General features: G+C 39.1%; 1 protein-coding gene across 1 annotated transcript in view; it reads left to right on the top strand.

Moving 5' to 3' along the window:
* EIF2A (eukaryotic translation initiation factor 2A) overlaps window positions 1-17,126 on the top strand; it is a 31,244-nt gene extending 14,118 nt beyond the window's left edge. Inside the window, exons 4-14 of the mRNA XM_031957776.1 lie at window positions 3,885-4,003; window positions 5,661-5,760; window positions 6,110-6,192; window positions 6,999-7,072; window positions 7,222-7,366; window positions 7,569-7,685; window positions 9,130-9,701; window positions 13,194-13,289; window positions 14,070-14,198; window positions 15,903-15,968; window positions 16,749-17,126. Coding sequence (XP_031813636.1) covers window positions 3,885-4,003; window positions 5,661-5,760; window positions 6,110-6,192; window positions 6,999-7,072; window positions 7,222-7,366; window positions 7,569-7,685; window positions 9,130-9,701; window positions 13,194-13,289; window positions 14,070-14,198; window positions 15,903-15,968; window positions 16,749-16,814 — 1,567 coding nt within the window. The 3' untranslated portion in view covers window positions 16,815-17,126. The remainder of the gene's footprint in view (window positions 1-3,884; window positions 4,004-5,660; window positions 5,761-6,109; window positions 6,193-6,998; window positions 7,073-7,221; window positions 7,367-7,568; window positions 7,686-9,129; window positions 9,702-13,193; window positions 13,290-14,069; window positions 14,199-15,902; window positions 15,969-16,748) is intronic.
* Window positions 17,127-18,455: the final 1,329 nt, after the last annotated feature.

Here is an 18,455-nt window from a genome sequence, read left to right as displayed (position 1 = left end):
TTTACTTTCATTTTGTTTAGTGTTTTTTGCCTTGTTCCTTCTAATTCAGTAAGAATTTACTTTGCCTCCTTCAGTCACTCAGGTGTATATCACCCTAGTAGGCAAAGCTCCTGCTCCCACCAGCTGCCTTCTTCTGATCTTTGCTGCTTTCTCTCCCCCGTCCAGCTCTCCTCCACACTGATGTCAGGCTGAGGAGGTTCCACCTGCACACACAGTTCTGTTCAGTTCCCTCTTAATGGTTTCCTTCCCCTCATGTACTTTATGCTTCAGCCACGATGAACTCTTAGCTTATTCCAGCAGGCAGTTTGTTTCCTGTGTCTTTGTCCTCATCACCTGCCATTTAAAATCCAGCTCGGCTGCTTCCACTCTCTGATCTCTTCGAGCCATGATCCTTCAGTCTACATGAAGCTCTTTGTACCTTTCTTGTGTGCAGAGTATTATTTTTTATTAGGTTATAAAACTATTCATCTAGAGCTGGAAGATTCGTTTTGTCCGGACAAGCTCACACAAGTTGTGAATAGCTTGAACCAGGATTCAAACCCAGGAGAAATCGATCCAGTCAGCCATAATGACCTAAGAATTTGAAGATTAATACTTTTGGGGGAACCAAAGAAATTTCACTAGGCAGGGTAGTGTCTGTACTAAGTGCACAATGAATAAGAATTCTAAGTAGCCAATGTTAGGTAGGATTTTGGAGGCAGCTTAAAAACCAAGAAGTGAGAGATAGGTGGAATGTGGAGTCAGGGAAGACCAGTAACCTCTTCTGGCTGGAACATAAGAATAAACAGAAGCAGCATGCAAAAAAACAAAGCCTGTTGGTTAGAGCCAGATTTGGGAAGTCTTTAAATATGAACTAGTCTGGGAAGTTTGTATTTTATCTTGAAGAAACAAGGGTATAGTGGGAGTTCTTGAGCAGACAAGTGATATGATCAGACTTCTTCCCCAGGAAGAAGACGTTTCACATTTGTATGAAGATAAATAGACGAAAGAATAGAGTAATGGTCATTTGAGTGAAGAGAAGAGACAAATAGGAGGGAAATTGTGGAGCCAAAACCAAATCATAGACTATTGGGGCAGTGAAAGAGAGGAAAATGTTCAAGATGGCCACCACAGTCCTTAACTTGAGAATGTTGCAGAGAATTTTAGAGGTGACCTCAACAGAAATACAGGTTCATAGTAGGTACAGATTGAAAGAGAAGCTAGGCTTTGGATTTGCAGAATTTGAGATGCTGGGGGGCCATCTGGATAGTGCTGTCCAGCAGGCCATAAGGCAGGCCTGCACACCAAGATTGAAGAGTCAGAACAAAGCACTTATCACTGGATCTCTGAGAAGAATTACGAAGAAAGAAAGAGGGCAGAGGACAGACTTGGGGGACAAGAACTTTTAGAGGGGGTGAACAGGCAGAGAAAGTGAGAAAAGACATCCCAAGAGAATGATAGCTTGAGGGAATGGCAGGAAAAGACTTATTCAGAATGAAGGTAGACCTGAGAATATATTGTTGGCCTGGAAGAGAAATTAGAATGAGATTCAAAATGAGAGAGAGAGAGAGCCCTGGGAGCACTGTCTGGGGAGGAAGAAGATTAGCTGAAAAGGATCTTAGGAAGACTCTAATCTAACCCATTTTAAATATGGAGAAAGGAGGTCTGGAGAGGCGAGAGACTTGGATGGCCTAATCAGAATCAGCATCCAGGTCCTTTGGCTTTAGAGGTGACCCTGATCTTTAACTAAGATGAGGTAGCAGCGTCAAGGAGATTAAAGGGTTTGAGTCAACTTCTGGGCCAGAGCTGCTGCTTTTATCTCCATGGTGTCCTTGCAGCCATCCCTTCCTCAGTACTGCTCCCTCCCACTGGCACTACTAATTGATCCAATTCATCTTTCCCCATTCTGGTTCATCTTCCACACCAGTGATTTTCCTTAAATACAAACCTGACCATGCCATTGTTCTGCTCAACTACAGTGGCTCCCTACTTCTCTGTCATTGCCACTAACACTTAGCTTTCTGGCTCCTTCCCTAAGCCTCTGTCTCCCCTGCCCTGAAAAAACTCTCACAGGGTTCACCCAACCCTGCTTATTATGCTCCTATTTGTCTTTTGCTCTTCGTGGCTGAGTTCCTCCGTAATGGATGCTTCCATCTTTCCCCCTGCGTCTCACTTCATCCTTCCATCGCAGCGAAGTCCAGAAACCTTTTCCTAGTGTTCACCCTCCTCTACCTCTCTACAGCTTTTGATACTCTTGGCCATCCTCCCTTCCTTGATAATTCTCCTCTCCTGGCTGTCCTTTCTGACTGTCCCTTCCAAGTCCCGTTTGCTGGCTCCTCTTCTGGTCAGGCCCTCCAGCCCAAGGTATCTTTCGGGGCTCTTCTGGACCCTCATCTTGATGTTGACGGTTCTCATACTTGCCTGTCCTGCTCCAGCATCTCTGCTCCCTTTCAGGCTAGCATTTCCACCTGCCTTTCAAACGTCTTGAACTGGAGATCTAGGAGACATGTCACACTGAACAGACCTTCCAAACAAACCTAAGCTCTCCCCCTTCCTACCTTCCCTGCAGCACTATTCTCCGTTCATAACCCCGAAGCAGTACTAGATTCCTTCTTCCCTCTTATTCCCATGTCCAGGCTGTGTCCAAGACCTGCCGTTTTTACTTTTGCAGCATCTCGTGATGCCTCTGTCCCTTCTCCACCCCTATCCCTGGTTACTGAAGCCGCCTGCTTTGGGGAAGGAGGGGGCTGCTGCCTCCCATCTCTCCCCACTCCAGTCTGTCCTCTGATCAGCTCCAAAATTGATTTTCCTCTGGAACAGCTCCATCACGGCACCAGGCCTGCTCACTAACCTTCAGTGGCTCCCTGTTGCCTCCAGGAACCGAGACAAAGTGCTCTGTTTTGGCATTCCAAGCCCTTCCTGACCTTGCACCTCTCTCCCTCCCCCTTACACCTGACTCCCAGCATGTACTCTTCAGCCCCTTGATCCCGGCCTCATCAATAACATGCTCCTCCCTTTGGCTCTGGGCATCTTCTCTGACTATTCCTTGTGCCTGGGACGCTGTCCCTACTCTCTGACTTCTTGGTCCCAACTAAATCCCACCTTCTACTGGACGCTTTCTCCCATGTGCCCTAATCCAGGTGTCCTGCCTCGGTCATTTCCTATTTATCCTGTATGGAGTTTGTACATTTTTGTTGGCATGTCCTCTGCCCCATTCGATGAGGAGGCAAGCCTGTCCTTGGCCTCTCGATTCACGGTGCCTGGCACGTAGTAGGGACTTCATCCGAGTTGATTGCCTGATAGATGCTATAGATGCTCCTTATGTGAGCTTGCAACTGAATTTGAGCTCAGGTCTTCACACTCTTGGCCCAGTGCTGTATGGCGCCCTGGCGGCCTTAAGGACTCAGAGACTTTCCTCCCCTGAACCTGAGCTAAAACAGAAAACTTATGCAAAAATAAATGATATGCAAAAGGCTCAAATCAATGCTTAAACAGGAATGCAAACGAGATGTTCTGTGCCTTCCCAATGCAAATTGCCACGCTGTCATCTTTCCTGCTATGAGTCCATGATGGCTTTTTCCCATCTATACTCCCTTCTGATGTCATTTCTTTTTGTCTTTCACTTATATTTCCACAGCCCACCTCCTTTTTAGTTTAGACCCTTGCTGGTGCAAAAAAGTTATATATGTGCCCTTCTTAACCAGAATTCTGATTATATGGACATTTTTTGGATTAAAATTTTAAGTACATATTTTTTAGATTATTGTTAGCAAAATTAGGAAAACTAATTTTTGTTTTAATGAACTTTTTGCACTTATCAACTTGTAAAATATATTATGTTTTTAGTAGAGTTGACTGTTCTAAAGTAGTTTAATGACTCTTAAAATGATTACTTTGAATTCCAGAGTAAATCTTGTGAATGTTGCTGACAATGGGTTGCTGCATTCCTTCAATCTTCCAAAAGCAGTTTGCCTTGAATTTTCACCAAAAAATAGTGTCCTAGCAATATGGCAGCCTTACACAAGTGAGTATTTAACTATTTGTAAAAAACATTCTGATAATAAGATCAATTAAATTGTTTTTAAAAACATGAAGCTTGTATGCGATCAAGTTATCTAAAACCTTAGAATAATGAAGATTTTTTAAATATAGTGAAATACATAATACCTTAGAGGAAATGCAGTAGATATAAAACCTGAGGACTCACCCCTGGTAGAAATGAGTCCTAGAGAGACTGGGGAAGATTTTCAGTCAGTGTTCAATGATGGTAACGCACATTGTGAAAGTGTAGTGGTTTTGTTTTAGCTAAATAAGAAAGTATTAGGGACCAAGAATAGAAATCTATTGGAAAATTCCACTTCATTTCAGCATAATGTGATGTTGGCCAATTTTTATGATATAGTCTGTTACTAGAATAAAAATATCCTGAAACAAGTACTGCAGGAAATAAAATATGTGGGGAAGCAGGTGAAAGGAAGTTTCTGAGCACAGCAGACCTGCTCCCTGACCTCACAACCCATCTCTTGAAATTTTGTGGCTTTGAACCATATAGTCGTCTGGTGTATGGTGACCTGGGTTATTTTCTATGATTCTCACTACCATCCTGATTAGGAGATGTTGTTATTACTTTTACTTTACAACTGAGAAATTTTAGATGGAAGAGAATTCAGTGACTTCCATGGCCAGAAAGCTAGGAAGTGCTTTCCTTCCTAGGAAAGGAAACTTAACTACAGACAGAACTAGAAGGTATTAGAAAATTGTGTTTGTTAGTAAAGTAGATATCTTGCATAGTTGGGGGTCATGAGACAATTTGAATTCAAGGTTTCTTGACTTCCAAGTCCACTGCTATATCCATTGCGTACCACAGTTTTCAAAGAATCAAAATTGTCCAAAGGTAGTGGAGATACTCGTGCTGGATGTAGCAGTAAGCTGTTGCATGTGATCAGTAAGAGATCATCAGGGAAATGAGCAACAGGAATTTGTATGCAGTATAAATGGATGAACCTAGATTTAAAAATTGTATAGGATGAAAAGATGCGGAGGCATTGCAATCTGCACCAGTTAGAATAGTAGCCACACTACTGTGGTCACTGATCCATCAAAGTTTTGAAGATGAAAGGAAAATTTTACATAGACTATGATTAAGAGAAGGCATTTTTCTATAGTTTTTCTATACAGTTTTATATATATTCTTTATACATATATATATATATATATACACATACACACACACACATGCACATACATACATACATACATAACATTTCTATAGTTATAAAATGAGTCTTTCACAATAAAGAGATGTTAAACTTATTAGACCAGAAATTTTTCTGATCTAGCAAATTATGAAAACTGCAGGTACTGGGTCAGAAATATTTCTGCCTAAAGGGGAATGAGTATCTAATAATAATGTTAGTAGTGGACAATTAAATCCAGGGTTTATATAATAAGATAAATAATAATCTATAATAAGATAAATAAATAATAAATAAATAAATAATAAAATAAGAGCTATGAGGTTAAAGGAAAAATTTAATTGCTCTAAATCAATTTTGAATTTATCTGAGCAGTATTCATCAAAATATTTATAAGTTCACTTTTAGACTGAGGTAATGAGTTGAGAGAGGCTTATGATTCTTGTAACTTGAGACCACTGTTTTGAAAATGTGTTTTTATTCCAGCTTCTAAAGATGGCACATCAGGAGTACCTAATCTACAACTTTATGATGTAAAAACTGGAAAATGTTTAAAGTCTTTTATCCAGAAGAAGATGCAGAACTGGTAAAAAAAAAAAAAAAAAAAAAAAAAAAAAATCATAATTATTTACAAGGGAATATATAAATGTTATACATGTAAAAATTATGATATTTTATGGTATTGACTCACATATTGCAAAAAAGTAAATCTTGGGGAATTTGGGATATCAGAATAATCATTTAGTTTATTCAGTAGTATACTTTCTGTTACAGATATTGAACTGATTAATTACATAACGTCTGTCAAATAGCCACCAGTAATAAATGACTTTTGTAATTATTTCTTCATTTGATGAATATTTTTAAAATGTTATTTGAATATTGCACTTTTTCAGTCTTGATTAGTTTTGACTTATTATTTCTTTTAAATTTAGGTGTCCATCTTGGGCAGATGATGAAAGCATTTGTGCTAGAAACGTTAATAATGAAGTTCACTTCTTTGAAAACAACAACTTCAGTATGAAAAAATTAAATATTTAGTAATGCATAACCCACTAAAATTGTTTTCTGTTACCATATTACTCAAGTTCTCCTTAACATAAATTTCACTGTTGATTCTCTTTCTGTAAATTATTTTATTAATTAGAATTTAAATTTCAGTAGTTTGAAAGATTACATTTTGAGAACTGTTAATGAACCGTAACCACAGACTCTGAGGCTTACTGAAATAGAATAGAAATTAGCAATGGGATACACATGGCAAAAATGGCTGGTAGATGTGATCTTGTGCATGCTTTCTGACTACTTTTAGCTATCTCTGTCCCTGCTTCTCTTTCCTTCTGAATTATTTTGATATTTCAGATATACAAATAAGACTCTTAAATTAATGGCATAGCAATCTAATTCCTTGATCATCTTAATATAGATACTCAGGGCATTCTCTAGCCTTCACTTTCTGCCTAGAAAATGGTAAAATGTCTACTTTACATTTCAGTTAAATTTGTGGACATTGGGCAATTTATTTCTGTTCCTTTGCAAACAAAATGTTTGACTTTATATGGTAGTGGGCAGGCTATTGTGCCAGTTTGGAATTACGAAGCAAAAAGCATTTTTTGAAATTAAAGCCTGGAAAGGTCTGCAACTGTTAGTACTTATGACATGTTCAATTCTTATTAAAGAATTAGTTTTAGAGTGTGAATTAGATTTTATTTGATTTGAGTAGCATTAGCAATTGAAAAGCAGTATTATTTTATTAAAAGCTGAGAATTTGAAGAGTTTATTTTGTCTTTTGTCATTAACCTGATCCCAATTGTGATTTTTCAGGTACAATTGCAAACAAACTTCATTTACAAAAAATCAGTGATTTTGTGTTATCACCAGGACCCCAGCCATGCAAGGTATAATAACATATATAATATTATTTTATATAGTATATAATAATAATAAAAGTTCTTTATTAACAAATATAATTTTCCAATTCCTTCTGGTCTGTTTGTAGTAAGTTTTAGAATCTGAAAAGTAACAACCTGGTCCTTTGTTAATGCAGGTGGCTGTCTATGTTCCTGGCAGCAAGGGAGCTCCATCATTTGTAAGGCTGTACCAGTACCCCAGTTTTAGTGGCCCTCATGCTGCACTGGCTAACAAAAGCTTCTTTAAGGCTGATAAGGTGACAATGCTGTGGAATAAAAAAGGTATGTTAACATGTTCCGTGTCTTTTTATCATTAAGCAGTTTATTATTGATTTATCAAATTTGTCAAATTTCCTTTCATTAAAAACCTGCGCTTTCCTAATACAAAATCAGATATGCTGTCTGTTAACCCTGGTTAGAATTTTGATAATTGCTCTAGTTTCGTTTGCCTTTTTAAAGTAATTCAAACTTCTTAATTTTATAGCCACTGCTGTGTTAGTAATTGCTAGTACGGATGTTGACAAGACAGGAGCTTCTTATTATGGAGAACAAACCCTACACTACATTGCAACCAATGGAGAAAGTGCTGTGGTGCAATTACGTAAGTACTTCACCCATGGCTCTTTGGTAGAATGCCATCTACTGGATATGAATGGAAACTCTTAACCTAGTAATGGGAAATTATATATTTTCAATATTTCAAGATGGACTCCAGAGATCTGCAACTGTGTATACTCATGTTGCTAAAGTAAAACTTCTGTTTAATGAAGCCAGCCTAGCTAAGCTTGGAGTTGTTGCCATAGGTTGGCTGCAGGGTAACTTACAGACTCAGAGTCAGCTGACCAAGTTGTTTGCAGATGGTTGCTCACTGTTTCAGTGAGGGAGTACCCACACTAATGAAATCATGGATTCTTAAAAGTATTGAAGAAATAAACAGAACTCTTAAAATTCTTTTTATCTAAACAATGTAAAATATTCCCCAAGCATTGTTTATGTTAGCATTATAAATTTAGAACCAAGTTATTCCCAACTCTTTGTTAGAGGATCTGAAATTTGTAAGTGGTCATTATTTTACTGCTAAATAAAAGAATTATTTCAAAAACTAGCAAATAGTAGTTTGTTACAAAGGCAGGTTAAATAGTGAGATTAGAATAAAATTGAAAAGTATCTTTTAAACATTTGCAGTATGTCAAACATTGTGCCAAGTTCTAGGAATACAACTAGAAAACAAACATTCTCTGATCTTAAAGTGCTCATATTCTAATTGGGAGAGATAATTTATAAGAAAGTACAGCAGCAGTGCAGGTTGTGAGGGCCAGGGGTTCTTGGTGGGCATCAATGGGAAGGGCAGATCCAAGTAAGATTTGGGTGGGGGCCATTGGGGTTCCCTTGTCTTCCAGTAGACTGTACACTTCAGAGCCTGGTGTCAGTTTCTGTATGGGTGGGTGTCTGCATGAGCAAAGGACTAAACTGACGACTGGCCTTGGAAATGCCCTGCCATCGTTCATTAATAATAAGAATAGTAGCTGTGATAGGGATATAAGGTTTATAAAGCACTTTTCCTGTATTTTCTAGATTTAGCCAAAAAGCAGTATAATCATTCTGTCACCTATTTCAAATTTTTCATATATATAGTAAGGCAACTCAACTCTGTCAAATTGCTGTGGACCACTTTAATAGAGCTTGAAGCACATTAAGATCACATAGCCCCTATTAGAAGAATTGGTGATGGGGCGTGTGTGTGTGTGTATGTGTGTAAATTTCATTGGTGCAGGAAACTCCTGGTACAGTGCAGTGTTGTGCCCATATCTGAACCCCCCCCATATGTGTGAGGCTTATTCACTAACTGCACTGCTTCTCATTGCTAACAGTAACCCGCCAGCACTTAGGACTTGAATCCTGAAACTTTTTTCTCTCAGAAATATTCTGTTGCCATATTTATTCAAGTAGTTTTACTAGCTGACATGTTCCTGGACATGCTCTTTTGGGTTTTTTAATAAATGTGGTTTTTTATTAATAACATAGATTTTATATTTTTCTTCTAGCAAAAAATGGTCCCATATATGATGTAGTATGGAATACCAGTTCCACCGAGTTTTGTGCCGTTTATGGTTTTATGCCAGCCAAAGCTACAATTTTCAATTTGAAATGTGATCCTGTGTTTGATTTTGGAACTGGTCCTCGGAATGCAGCCTACTACAGCCCTCATGGAAATATATTAGTACTTGCTGGGTTTGGAAATCTCCGGGGACAGATGGAAGTGTGGGATGTTAAAAACTACAAACTTATTTCCAAACCAGTGGCTTCAGATTCAACGTACTTTGCCTGGTGCCCAGATGGAGAGCATATTGTAACTGCTACATGTGCTCCAAGGTTACGCGTTAGTAATGGATACAAGATTTGGCATTATACTGGCTCAATTCTACACAAATATGATGTCCCATCCAATGCAGAAATATGGCAAGTATCTTGGCAGCCATTTTTGGATGGAGTATTTCCAGCAAAAGCAGTAACTTACCAAGCAGTACCAAGTGAAGTGCCAGAGGTGGAGTCTAAGGTTGCAACAGCTTACAGACCTCCAGCCTTAAGAAACAAACCCATAACTAGCTCCAAGCTGGTAAGTTGAAAGATTTGTGTACTTGATAAATGCTTCTTGAATTGACTTGACTCAATTTCAAAAGGTGGAACTAGAAACAATGTGGGAAAATTGCAAAGAATGACTTTAGGCTTAGTGACGATTGGGATGAGTTCTCTTGGCAGCAGTGCTTAGAAAACCACTTGTCAGCTGTGTCCAAATGGTGATGCCTTTTATGTATGTTTTGGACTAGAGTCCTTCAGTTTTAAAATTTTGTGATTTTTTTTTTTTTTCCTGAGCCTTTAGCTGTTCAGTTTGAAAATATTTTTATTTTCGTAAAAACCTAGCCTCAATAATAGTGGGTAACTAGGAAAGCTGCTGTTCACTACAGGAACAAATGGTGACAGTACTATATGTGAGAGCCCCAGATACCTCAACATGCCAAAAAGTAGCTCTTTTAGAGAGCATCCTTGTCCCCATTATCAAATAACTTGTCTCTTAAGAGTGACTTAATTGGCCTTGTGAACTCCCTGGGAATGGTTTGCCCTATGTGGCTTCTTGTAAACAGCAGTTAAGACTGAAAATGCATTGTTATTTCTGGGGTTTCTGTTGAGCCAGATGATTTCATAGTAGTTGCTGGGTGATGGCCCCATCTTTATTGTTGTGTTTGGGGAAAGCACAAGTGTCACACAGCCCTGCCTTCTGAATCTTGGAGAGTCATGGGAGGTCGTAAGGGATAGGAAGTCTTCAAGGTGCCTGGATCCTTGTCATCTTGTACATGGGAGTTAGCTTGAAGCTTCCCATGATGACCTTTCAGAACAAAGCTCACAGAGCTCTTCCCACTCAGTCTTTCTTGCTTCTCCCATTCTAAAGTATGCTCCATTTTTTTGGTGAACATTTCTTATTTCTCTTACTAATTTTCTGGAAAAGAGACTTTCCTTTTATGTCTTTTCATCTCTGGCACCTGGTACCAACACCTTGTCTGAAAAAGATGCTTAATGAATGGTGATTACATAATTAATTTTTTCCCCTGGTCATATTTTGTTAACCTATAAAAGTACTTAAAGAGGCTGAAAATTCAAACCTCCTCCTTTTTAATGAGCTTTACATTTTGCGTGTCTCCTGGAGAGAGATGAGAGTAGACCTTGCTTAATGTACAGAGGATGAGTTAGATCTTCCCCAGTTCAGAGGTACACAATGATTCCAAGTTAGACCACCTTGCAGGAATGGTATCAGGCCACCAGGCCATAGTTCAGAACTTCACATAGTGGATGCATTCCTAAGAATAATCAGTGAAGTCAGTTCTTTTTCCCCCAAGTTGAATAATTTTAGCTAACTCAGCTTGCTGTCATTTTGTAATGCAGAAAATTTTCCATCAGTGCCCAATGTCCTTGTTATGTGATATACAAAAGAAGTACAAATAGTCTGTTCCTGCTTTATATTTATGTAGATCTAAGCTTTAATTTAACTTAAACATCAAATAAATCTTTTTTCACCTGCTTAAAGAGAAATATTCTCAATACTAGATAACATTCTGGTGGCTGAAAGAGTTAATTAAATCTTCCCAAGTTTTACCTTCTATAAATAGTTTTTTATTGACTCCTGCTGCTTTGACCCCATTCTCAGATTTTTCAGCATTCAGCACTTTCTTTATAAGTTTTATTTAGACTAGAACTGAATTTGCAGAAACAGCAGAATAGAATGGATGAGAGGACTTGGAACCAGGAATTCTGAATTCCACTTCTCCCTTGAATAGTCCCTAGCAGTGGTCACAAGCAGAGGCACAGTTGCTTCATCTGTGAAGAATAGAGTGAATGCAGCTGTTTAGCTCTGTTAAGACAGAAGCTTCTAACTTTGCTCATTCTGTTATAATAACAATCACTTTTCACATTTATAGGATGCTTTAAGGATTTTCAAAAAACATTCTTCATAATAATTTTGTGAGGCAGATAATGTAAGCATTTCTATCCTGATTTCACAGAGTACATGTATAAGAGACAGAGATACTTCTCTGTGGTGGAAAATCCGGGCAAATAGGCCATTTTACTGCAGCCCTTTGTGACCTAAAGTGCTTATCGCTTTAGAGACTTCACAAGTCTGTTCCTTGACCACCAATGTAGATGTTGGTGTCAAAATGTGGCCTGTGTGCTTGGTAGGAGGATGGTCATTTTCCCTCATTTTGTACTGTTCTGGTTCAGTCTTTCTTACCCTTGTCCACTCTCCATGACTCTGTTTGGGGTTTTCTTGGCAAAGATTCTGGAGTGTTTGCCATTTCCTTCTCCAGCCCATTTTACAGATGAGGAAACAGATAAAACAGGATGAAGGGACTTGCTTGGGGTCACACAGTTGATAAGTGTCTGAGGCCAGATTTGAATTCAGGAAGTGAAATCTTCCCTCCAGGCCTGTTGCTCTATGCACTGTGGCGCCCCCTGGCTGCCCAGTCATCCTTAGATAAAACCCTTGAATTGGTTTTTAGCTTCATGAAGGAAGCATCCATGCAGTACAGACAACAAGGGAGTGATTGCATTGAATTTATGCTAATTTGTAAGTGAGTCTCAGTTTACTCCTTCTCTCCCAGTGGGGTCTTATAACTTTTATTTGTAATCCCTTAGGCCATCTCAGTCTTCCTGACCTTTATCTGGTCACTGGACCCAGATGTTCTGGAGGGGACAGGGAGGGGGATGACCTTGCCCAGCCTCCCTCATTTAAGTCCAGTTCACTTGCAGGTCACAGCATCCCCTCTCTGATGTCACAGTCCTCCTTGAGAACCAAGGACAAGCAACAAGGTCACCCTCTAATCTCAGATTTTAAAAGGAAAGATCTAGTAAATTGGCTAACTTTTTATGCAATGAAAGTGAGTGAGTGTGCTTTATATTTGAAGTTTAAGGCCTCAGCAACAAGAAAAGGCCTCCCCGGAAGTTATTCCTGGTATCTGATTTCATAAAAATCAGATGTCAACAGAATTACTAAGAAAAACTCTATTGTTTCACAGAAGGAAGTGAATTCTGCCAGCTCTCATATAGCTGAGAGGTATCATATGTTAGCTTGGATGAAAAGCCTAATTAAAGCCATTCTGCCATTTGGAATATTTTAACTGCTGATAAAAGTTCTTCAATGTCTGTTAGTTCTTACTGTTTCAGAAGCACCCATGGTTTTGTCATTGTAAGTATGCTTTGCCTCCATGTAGATAGCTGATAACCTTGACATGCCTTGTGTCATTGAAAAGTTGCTCCAGCCAAGAAAAGCATCCCTTGATGACTTAGGCCCAAGGGTACCTGAGCCATTGGAACTTTTGCTGGACCTTTCCTCAAAGCTTCTCTGGTTTGGGAGACCTGCCAGAGCTTTGCTGGTGCTCCCTGGAGACCCCAGAGTCGCCTCCGGGTCACAGCAAAGTGACTGATGAGCTCTTTTACTTTGTAGTCTAAAGAAAGTAAATCAACAAAATCACATGTTCTGTGCGGAAATGGGTATGATGCCCTGGAATCCACAGTGCAGGGTTTGCGTTTCCTGATGGTTGTTGTCTGTTTCCTGTAGCATGAGGATGAACCACCTCAGAATATGAAACCGCCATTATCTAAGACAGCTCTGAAAAATCAAAGAAAACATGAAGCCAAGAAAGCTGCCAAGCAGGTACCGTGGCCGCCGTCGCTCCGGGACTCTGGGGTTGGTGGGCTCGGAGCTGGTCTTTCACCTGAGATGAGAGACATTGAATGTGTCCTTTAATTGAGAAAGAAAATTTTGAATGACACCAATAATACAAGATTCAGAAAGCATAGGATTTTGTGTCAGGAAGGTACCAAAAATATTTTCAAGTGAAATCATAAAATGAAAAACACAAAGACATAAAGCCCAACACTCCCTACATGGACTGAGATAATTAGTACCTTTCCAGTTGTGAAGGTTGGACTTGGACTTATCCCAGCATCTTCTTGTTGCAAGGGCACAGATCATCTGGCTTAACCTGCACCTGTGCTCATGACGTCCCTCAGGGCTAGGCCCCTTTCTCCAGTTCAGCCCCTTTTGGCGCACATTGATGAGATGGCTATCTGAAGTCAGCCCCCCTCGGGAGTCTTGAATTCCAGCAAGACTTTATATGGGGGACCCATGGCCTTGGTCTTGTTAACTTCCAGTTACAGGCCACAAAACATAGTAGCTGCCAGATACCGAATTAAAGGAGCCAATTGGGTAATTGGTGGCAGTAAGCTCAATCAGTTTGACCAACAGGTTCAGCTAGAAGCATTTCTTTTTGTTAGGCAGATATCTTCCTGTTCACACCCTTAATTTATATTTCACAGTATATAAAAAATAAAGTCACATTTTGATTTCTACATTTTGGACATCTGGACTACGGTGGTTAAATGTAGTGTTTCTGTTTTCTTGGACCATTGTGTAACAGATAAATTCTTACAGGAAGCCAGAAACGAAGGCAGTCAGGATTTGACCCTTAATCCAACTCCACAGCAGAACCCCCCACGGAATGTCTCTCTGCCAACATCGGGAGACCCTGAGGTAGACAAAAAAATCAAGAACCTGAGAAAGGTAAGGGGCTTCTCCCTAAAAGGACAAACAGAAATTGCCCGAAAGGAAGGTAGGGAGGATCATGGGATGACGGGGCTTTCTCACAGATGGAGGGGCTGGGGAGTAGATGAGAGAAGCTTGGACTTATCCTGGGCTGTGACATTATAAGGGAAGGAGGCTCTGGTTTTGGGCTCATCCCCAGTGACTGACCAGGTTCCATCTTACATCCAGCACGTTTGCCAAATACTGTGCATTTGTGCAGCCATCGGGCCCAGGCCATCTTGCCCTAGTGTTACAGCCAGTGGGATGGCCTAAGCATGACTGGCCATTTGGGTCTGAGAAATGGAAGCCGAGAGGTCAATGAGGTACCCAGACTCCCCGTCGCTTAGTGGGAGTGACACTGTCCCTGGAAGCAGGTGCCTCGGCTCTCTAGGGCTTCTCACTGTTCATTCTCACCTGGGGAACTCCCTGGGAGCGTTTTGATGCTGGGTTTAGTTGGAAGTTTGGGAATGTTGGGATGGGGGTCACATCCTCAGCCACTGGGCGCCCTCTAGAGGCCAGGAAGTCCTAGAGCAAGGAGTGTGGCTACAGCTGTGGAGATAGAAGGTGGGTTCTGCAAACTGCCCTTTATTTTTTAATAATAGCTTTTTATTTACAAGATATATGCATGGGTAATTTTTCAGCCTTGACAGTTGCAAATCCTTTTGTTCCAACTTTTCCCCTCTTTCCCCTCACTCCTTCCCTCAGATGGCAGGTTGACCGATACATGTTAAATATGTTACAATATAAGTTAAATACAATATATGCGTACATGTCCAAACAGTTAATTTGCTGTATAAAAAGAGTTGGATTTTGAAATAGTGTACTATTAGCCTGTGAAGGAAAATCAAAGACGCAGGCGGACAAAAATATAGGGATTAGGAATTCTATATAATTGTTCATAGTCATCTCCCGGAGTTCTTTCCCTGGATGTAGCTGGTTCAGTTCATTACTGCTCTATTGGAACTGTTTTGGTTCATCTTCATTGTTGAAGAGGACTGCCCTTTATTCTAACCTTGCCGTCACTCATTATCTCAAGACTCTTGAGGCTCCCGAAAATATTTTAACATAACTGAAGAAAATTTACTTTCAGGGAAATATTTCTAGTTGAGTGCTTTTCCAAAAGTAACAGAAAGGTGTTGCACATGTACTTATGAGGTTCCTTCCCCATGATGGTGCTAGAAGATTTCCTCTGGAGTTTTTATTCATGCCGCCAGTGTTCTCCTCTAACTTATATCGGTTTCTGTTGTATTTGTGGTTACTGTTAGTTGTAGATGCTCCTATCTTCCTATGGAGTGGAGCAGAGCCACTTGATGGGCACTTCATAGGGTACCCAGGGATTCTGGAGTGACATCTGGAACCAAGGAAGAGAGGTTCTGTTTTATGTGGCTTATTCTGGCTTACGTGGCTTTCTAAAAATTGCTTTGTTCCCCCCTCAGATTCAGATAGCTTCTTTTAAACTTTGTATTTTGTAAATAGCTTGTTACATTTTTTTACATTGCCATTGATACCTAAACTTTTAAAAAATGTACTCCCTCCTGGTCCTTCTGCTACAGTACTTTGATTTAAACAAAACAGGATGACTGAATTTCAGATCTTTTTTAAAAATCAGTTTGTATGTAATGATAAGTCTTCTAACACTTTTTTCTTTCCCCCCCCTTTAATCTCGTTGTTTGATTTTAACAGAAACTGAAAGCAATCGAACAATTGAAAGAACAAGCAGCTAGTGGTAAACAGCTTGAGAAAAATCAGGTATTACCTTCTGTCTTCTTTTGGGGTTATAGTTCTTTTTTAGCTTACTTTTCTAAAATAGTTTGTCAGCTAGGAGCATATAAATTCTTTTTTTGTGTGTGGTTTATTTTGGCATGTTCTTAAAACACATTTTTTTCTTTAAAAAAAAAAAATGACTACAAATAATTTTACAAGTCAAATTTCACTCTCTTCCATTGAAGTCCTATACCAGTGCCTTGATGTGATTTGGAGGCGATCCTGGATGAAACCATTATTGAAGGCTTGAGGCTGGTGGCAGTAGATTTATATCCAGCCCCCATAGACATATAGGTATAGATACATGTATACCTGTATGTATGTTAATTTGCATAACACATTTACATGTATCATGAGAATATCTAAAGATCATCTGCAGAGGAAAATGGGGAGAATTGCCAGAGCCATCTGTCACCGTCTGGTCTGTCACTGAAAAGCATTTCAATTTTCTATTCATTTTTTTTATTGACCTTGAGATGCATGGGCCCCTCCATGCCTTCTTCACCACTTGCCCTATGTGGGTCCCTTGTATAACTGGCCCACGCCCAGCCTTCCTAACAGTTTTTCTTAGCCACAGGATGCAGCTCTGCTCTCTCCCCTCCTCTATGTAAAGGCCAGAAGAGGAGGCCATATAGGCAGGCTGGACTCTTCTTTCTTACTGGGGCATTAATAGAATGTATATGCAGAAAACATGATTAAATTGGAGTTTTAAAACTCAATTTTTAGAAATCTTCAGCCCAATAATATTTTGAAATTTTTCTTTAGATGGAGAAGATCCAGAAAGAAAGTGCCCTTCTACAGGAGCTGGAAGACTTGGAGTTGGGTGTTTGAAGTTTTGTGGAAAATCAGTTACCTGAAATCAGTGCAAATACATTCTCTGTATTAAACTTACTAGAATAATTAATTTTTTTTTGTTTCAAATGGCTGAGTCCACACACCTGTACATATTTGCTGTTCATCTATATTTCTAACCATTTATCTTAAAATTTGTGCATGTGGGAAATTATTTAATAATGTTTATTAATTAAATTTTCATTTCCTAACAAAAACAGATATAGAAATGCTTATGATACAAATTAATATTAAGTATCAAAAAAAAGCATGTCAGTTGGAAAGTATATAAGTCTGACAGCTTGAAGATCCCATGCAAAAAAATTGCAACAGAACCCAACTGTTCAGTTATTTTCAATTTCTACAGAACTAAAATTTAATAAATAACATTTTAAATTTAAAAATTTTGGTTTTGTGTTAGATCAAAAATAAGAATTCTTTTAATTATTTTACAAAGTATGTCCTAAAATAAATTTGTATCTCCAAACACTCAGAATGATTCTCTATATCAGATCATCTCAATATCAGAAATATGATGGGTACTCCTGTAATCCTTGCTACTAGAGGAGACCAATGCTAGTGAATCTCTTGAATCTGCAAGTTCTAAACTGCCACAGAGTTACAACAGGTACAATGCCTGTATTAATTCTGGCATTATGATAGTAAACCCATTTCAGGGTGCACAGGGTCCCCAGCCTGATGAGGGGAGGGCTATATACCCAGACCAGAGCTCCTGTACTATGGTGAACTATAAGCCAGAGCAGCAGCTGCCCTGTAAACATTGCAGGGAGAAGAGTCACTAAAAGAAGAACTTTTAGCAAATTGTTTCCAAAGCTTTACACTAAATTGTTTCACAGGGCTAATACTTACATCTTATCTTTGAATTTTCTTCTATTCCTTCCTATCCCCCACTTAGTAGTATTTTATTTTTCCCAATTACTTGTCAAGATGGTTTTCAACATTTATTTTTATAAAATTTTCCAAATTTTTCTTCCTTCCTTCTCTCCCTCCCCAAGACAGCAAGCATCTGAAATCTGCTTGCTGTTATTTCTTATATCACAACTGTATTTGATTACATTTATAGACCACAACTTGTTCAGCCATTAATTGATGGGCATCCTCTAAATTTCCAGTTCTTTTCCACCACAAAAAGAGCTGCTCCTAAATATTTTTATGCATGTAGATTCTTTTCCCTTTTTTGTGATCTCTTTGGGACACAAATCTAGTAGTGGTAATGCTGGATCAAAGGGATAGATGTGGTGTGATACCTCAGAGTTGTTCTAATTTGCATTTTTGTAATCAGTGAATTAGAGCATTTTTCATATGACTGTGTTTGAATTTTCAAAACAGAACATTTTATACCAAGCAACATACTTCAGGCCATCAAGATCTGATTTCTTCAGGTTACTACTCCTTCCACCAGCAGATGCCCCATCACAGAGACTTAATGGGCAACCAGCAAACACGTCTGAAGTGAATAGATTGGTTATGTTTACAAACAAAAGACTAGATTGAAGAAGAGTCTTTCTGGTGTTCTCTTTCCAGTAGTAAACTTTCCAGTAGTACCTTATAAACAATAGACAACCAATTTCAAAACACACAAGCAGTGCCTTTCTCAAATTCTGACCCCTTCGGTGCTGT

This window comes from Sarcophilus harrisii, chromosome 3 (assembly GCF_902635505.1).
Source record: "Sarcophilus harrisii chromosome 3, mSarHar1.11, whole genome shotgun sequence".
Lineage (NCBI taxonomy): Eukaryota > Metazoa > Chordata > Mammalia > Dasyuromorphia > Dasyuridae > Sarcophilus > Sarcophilus harrisii.
This window is presented reverse-complemented; position numbering and strand designations above follow the sequence as displayed.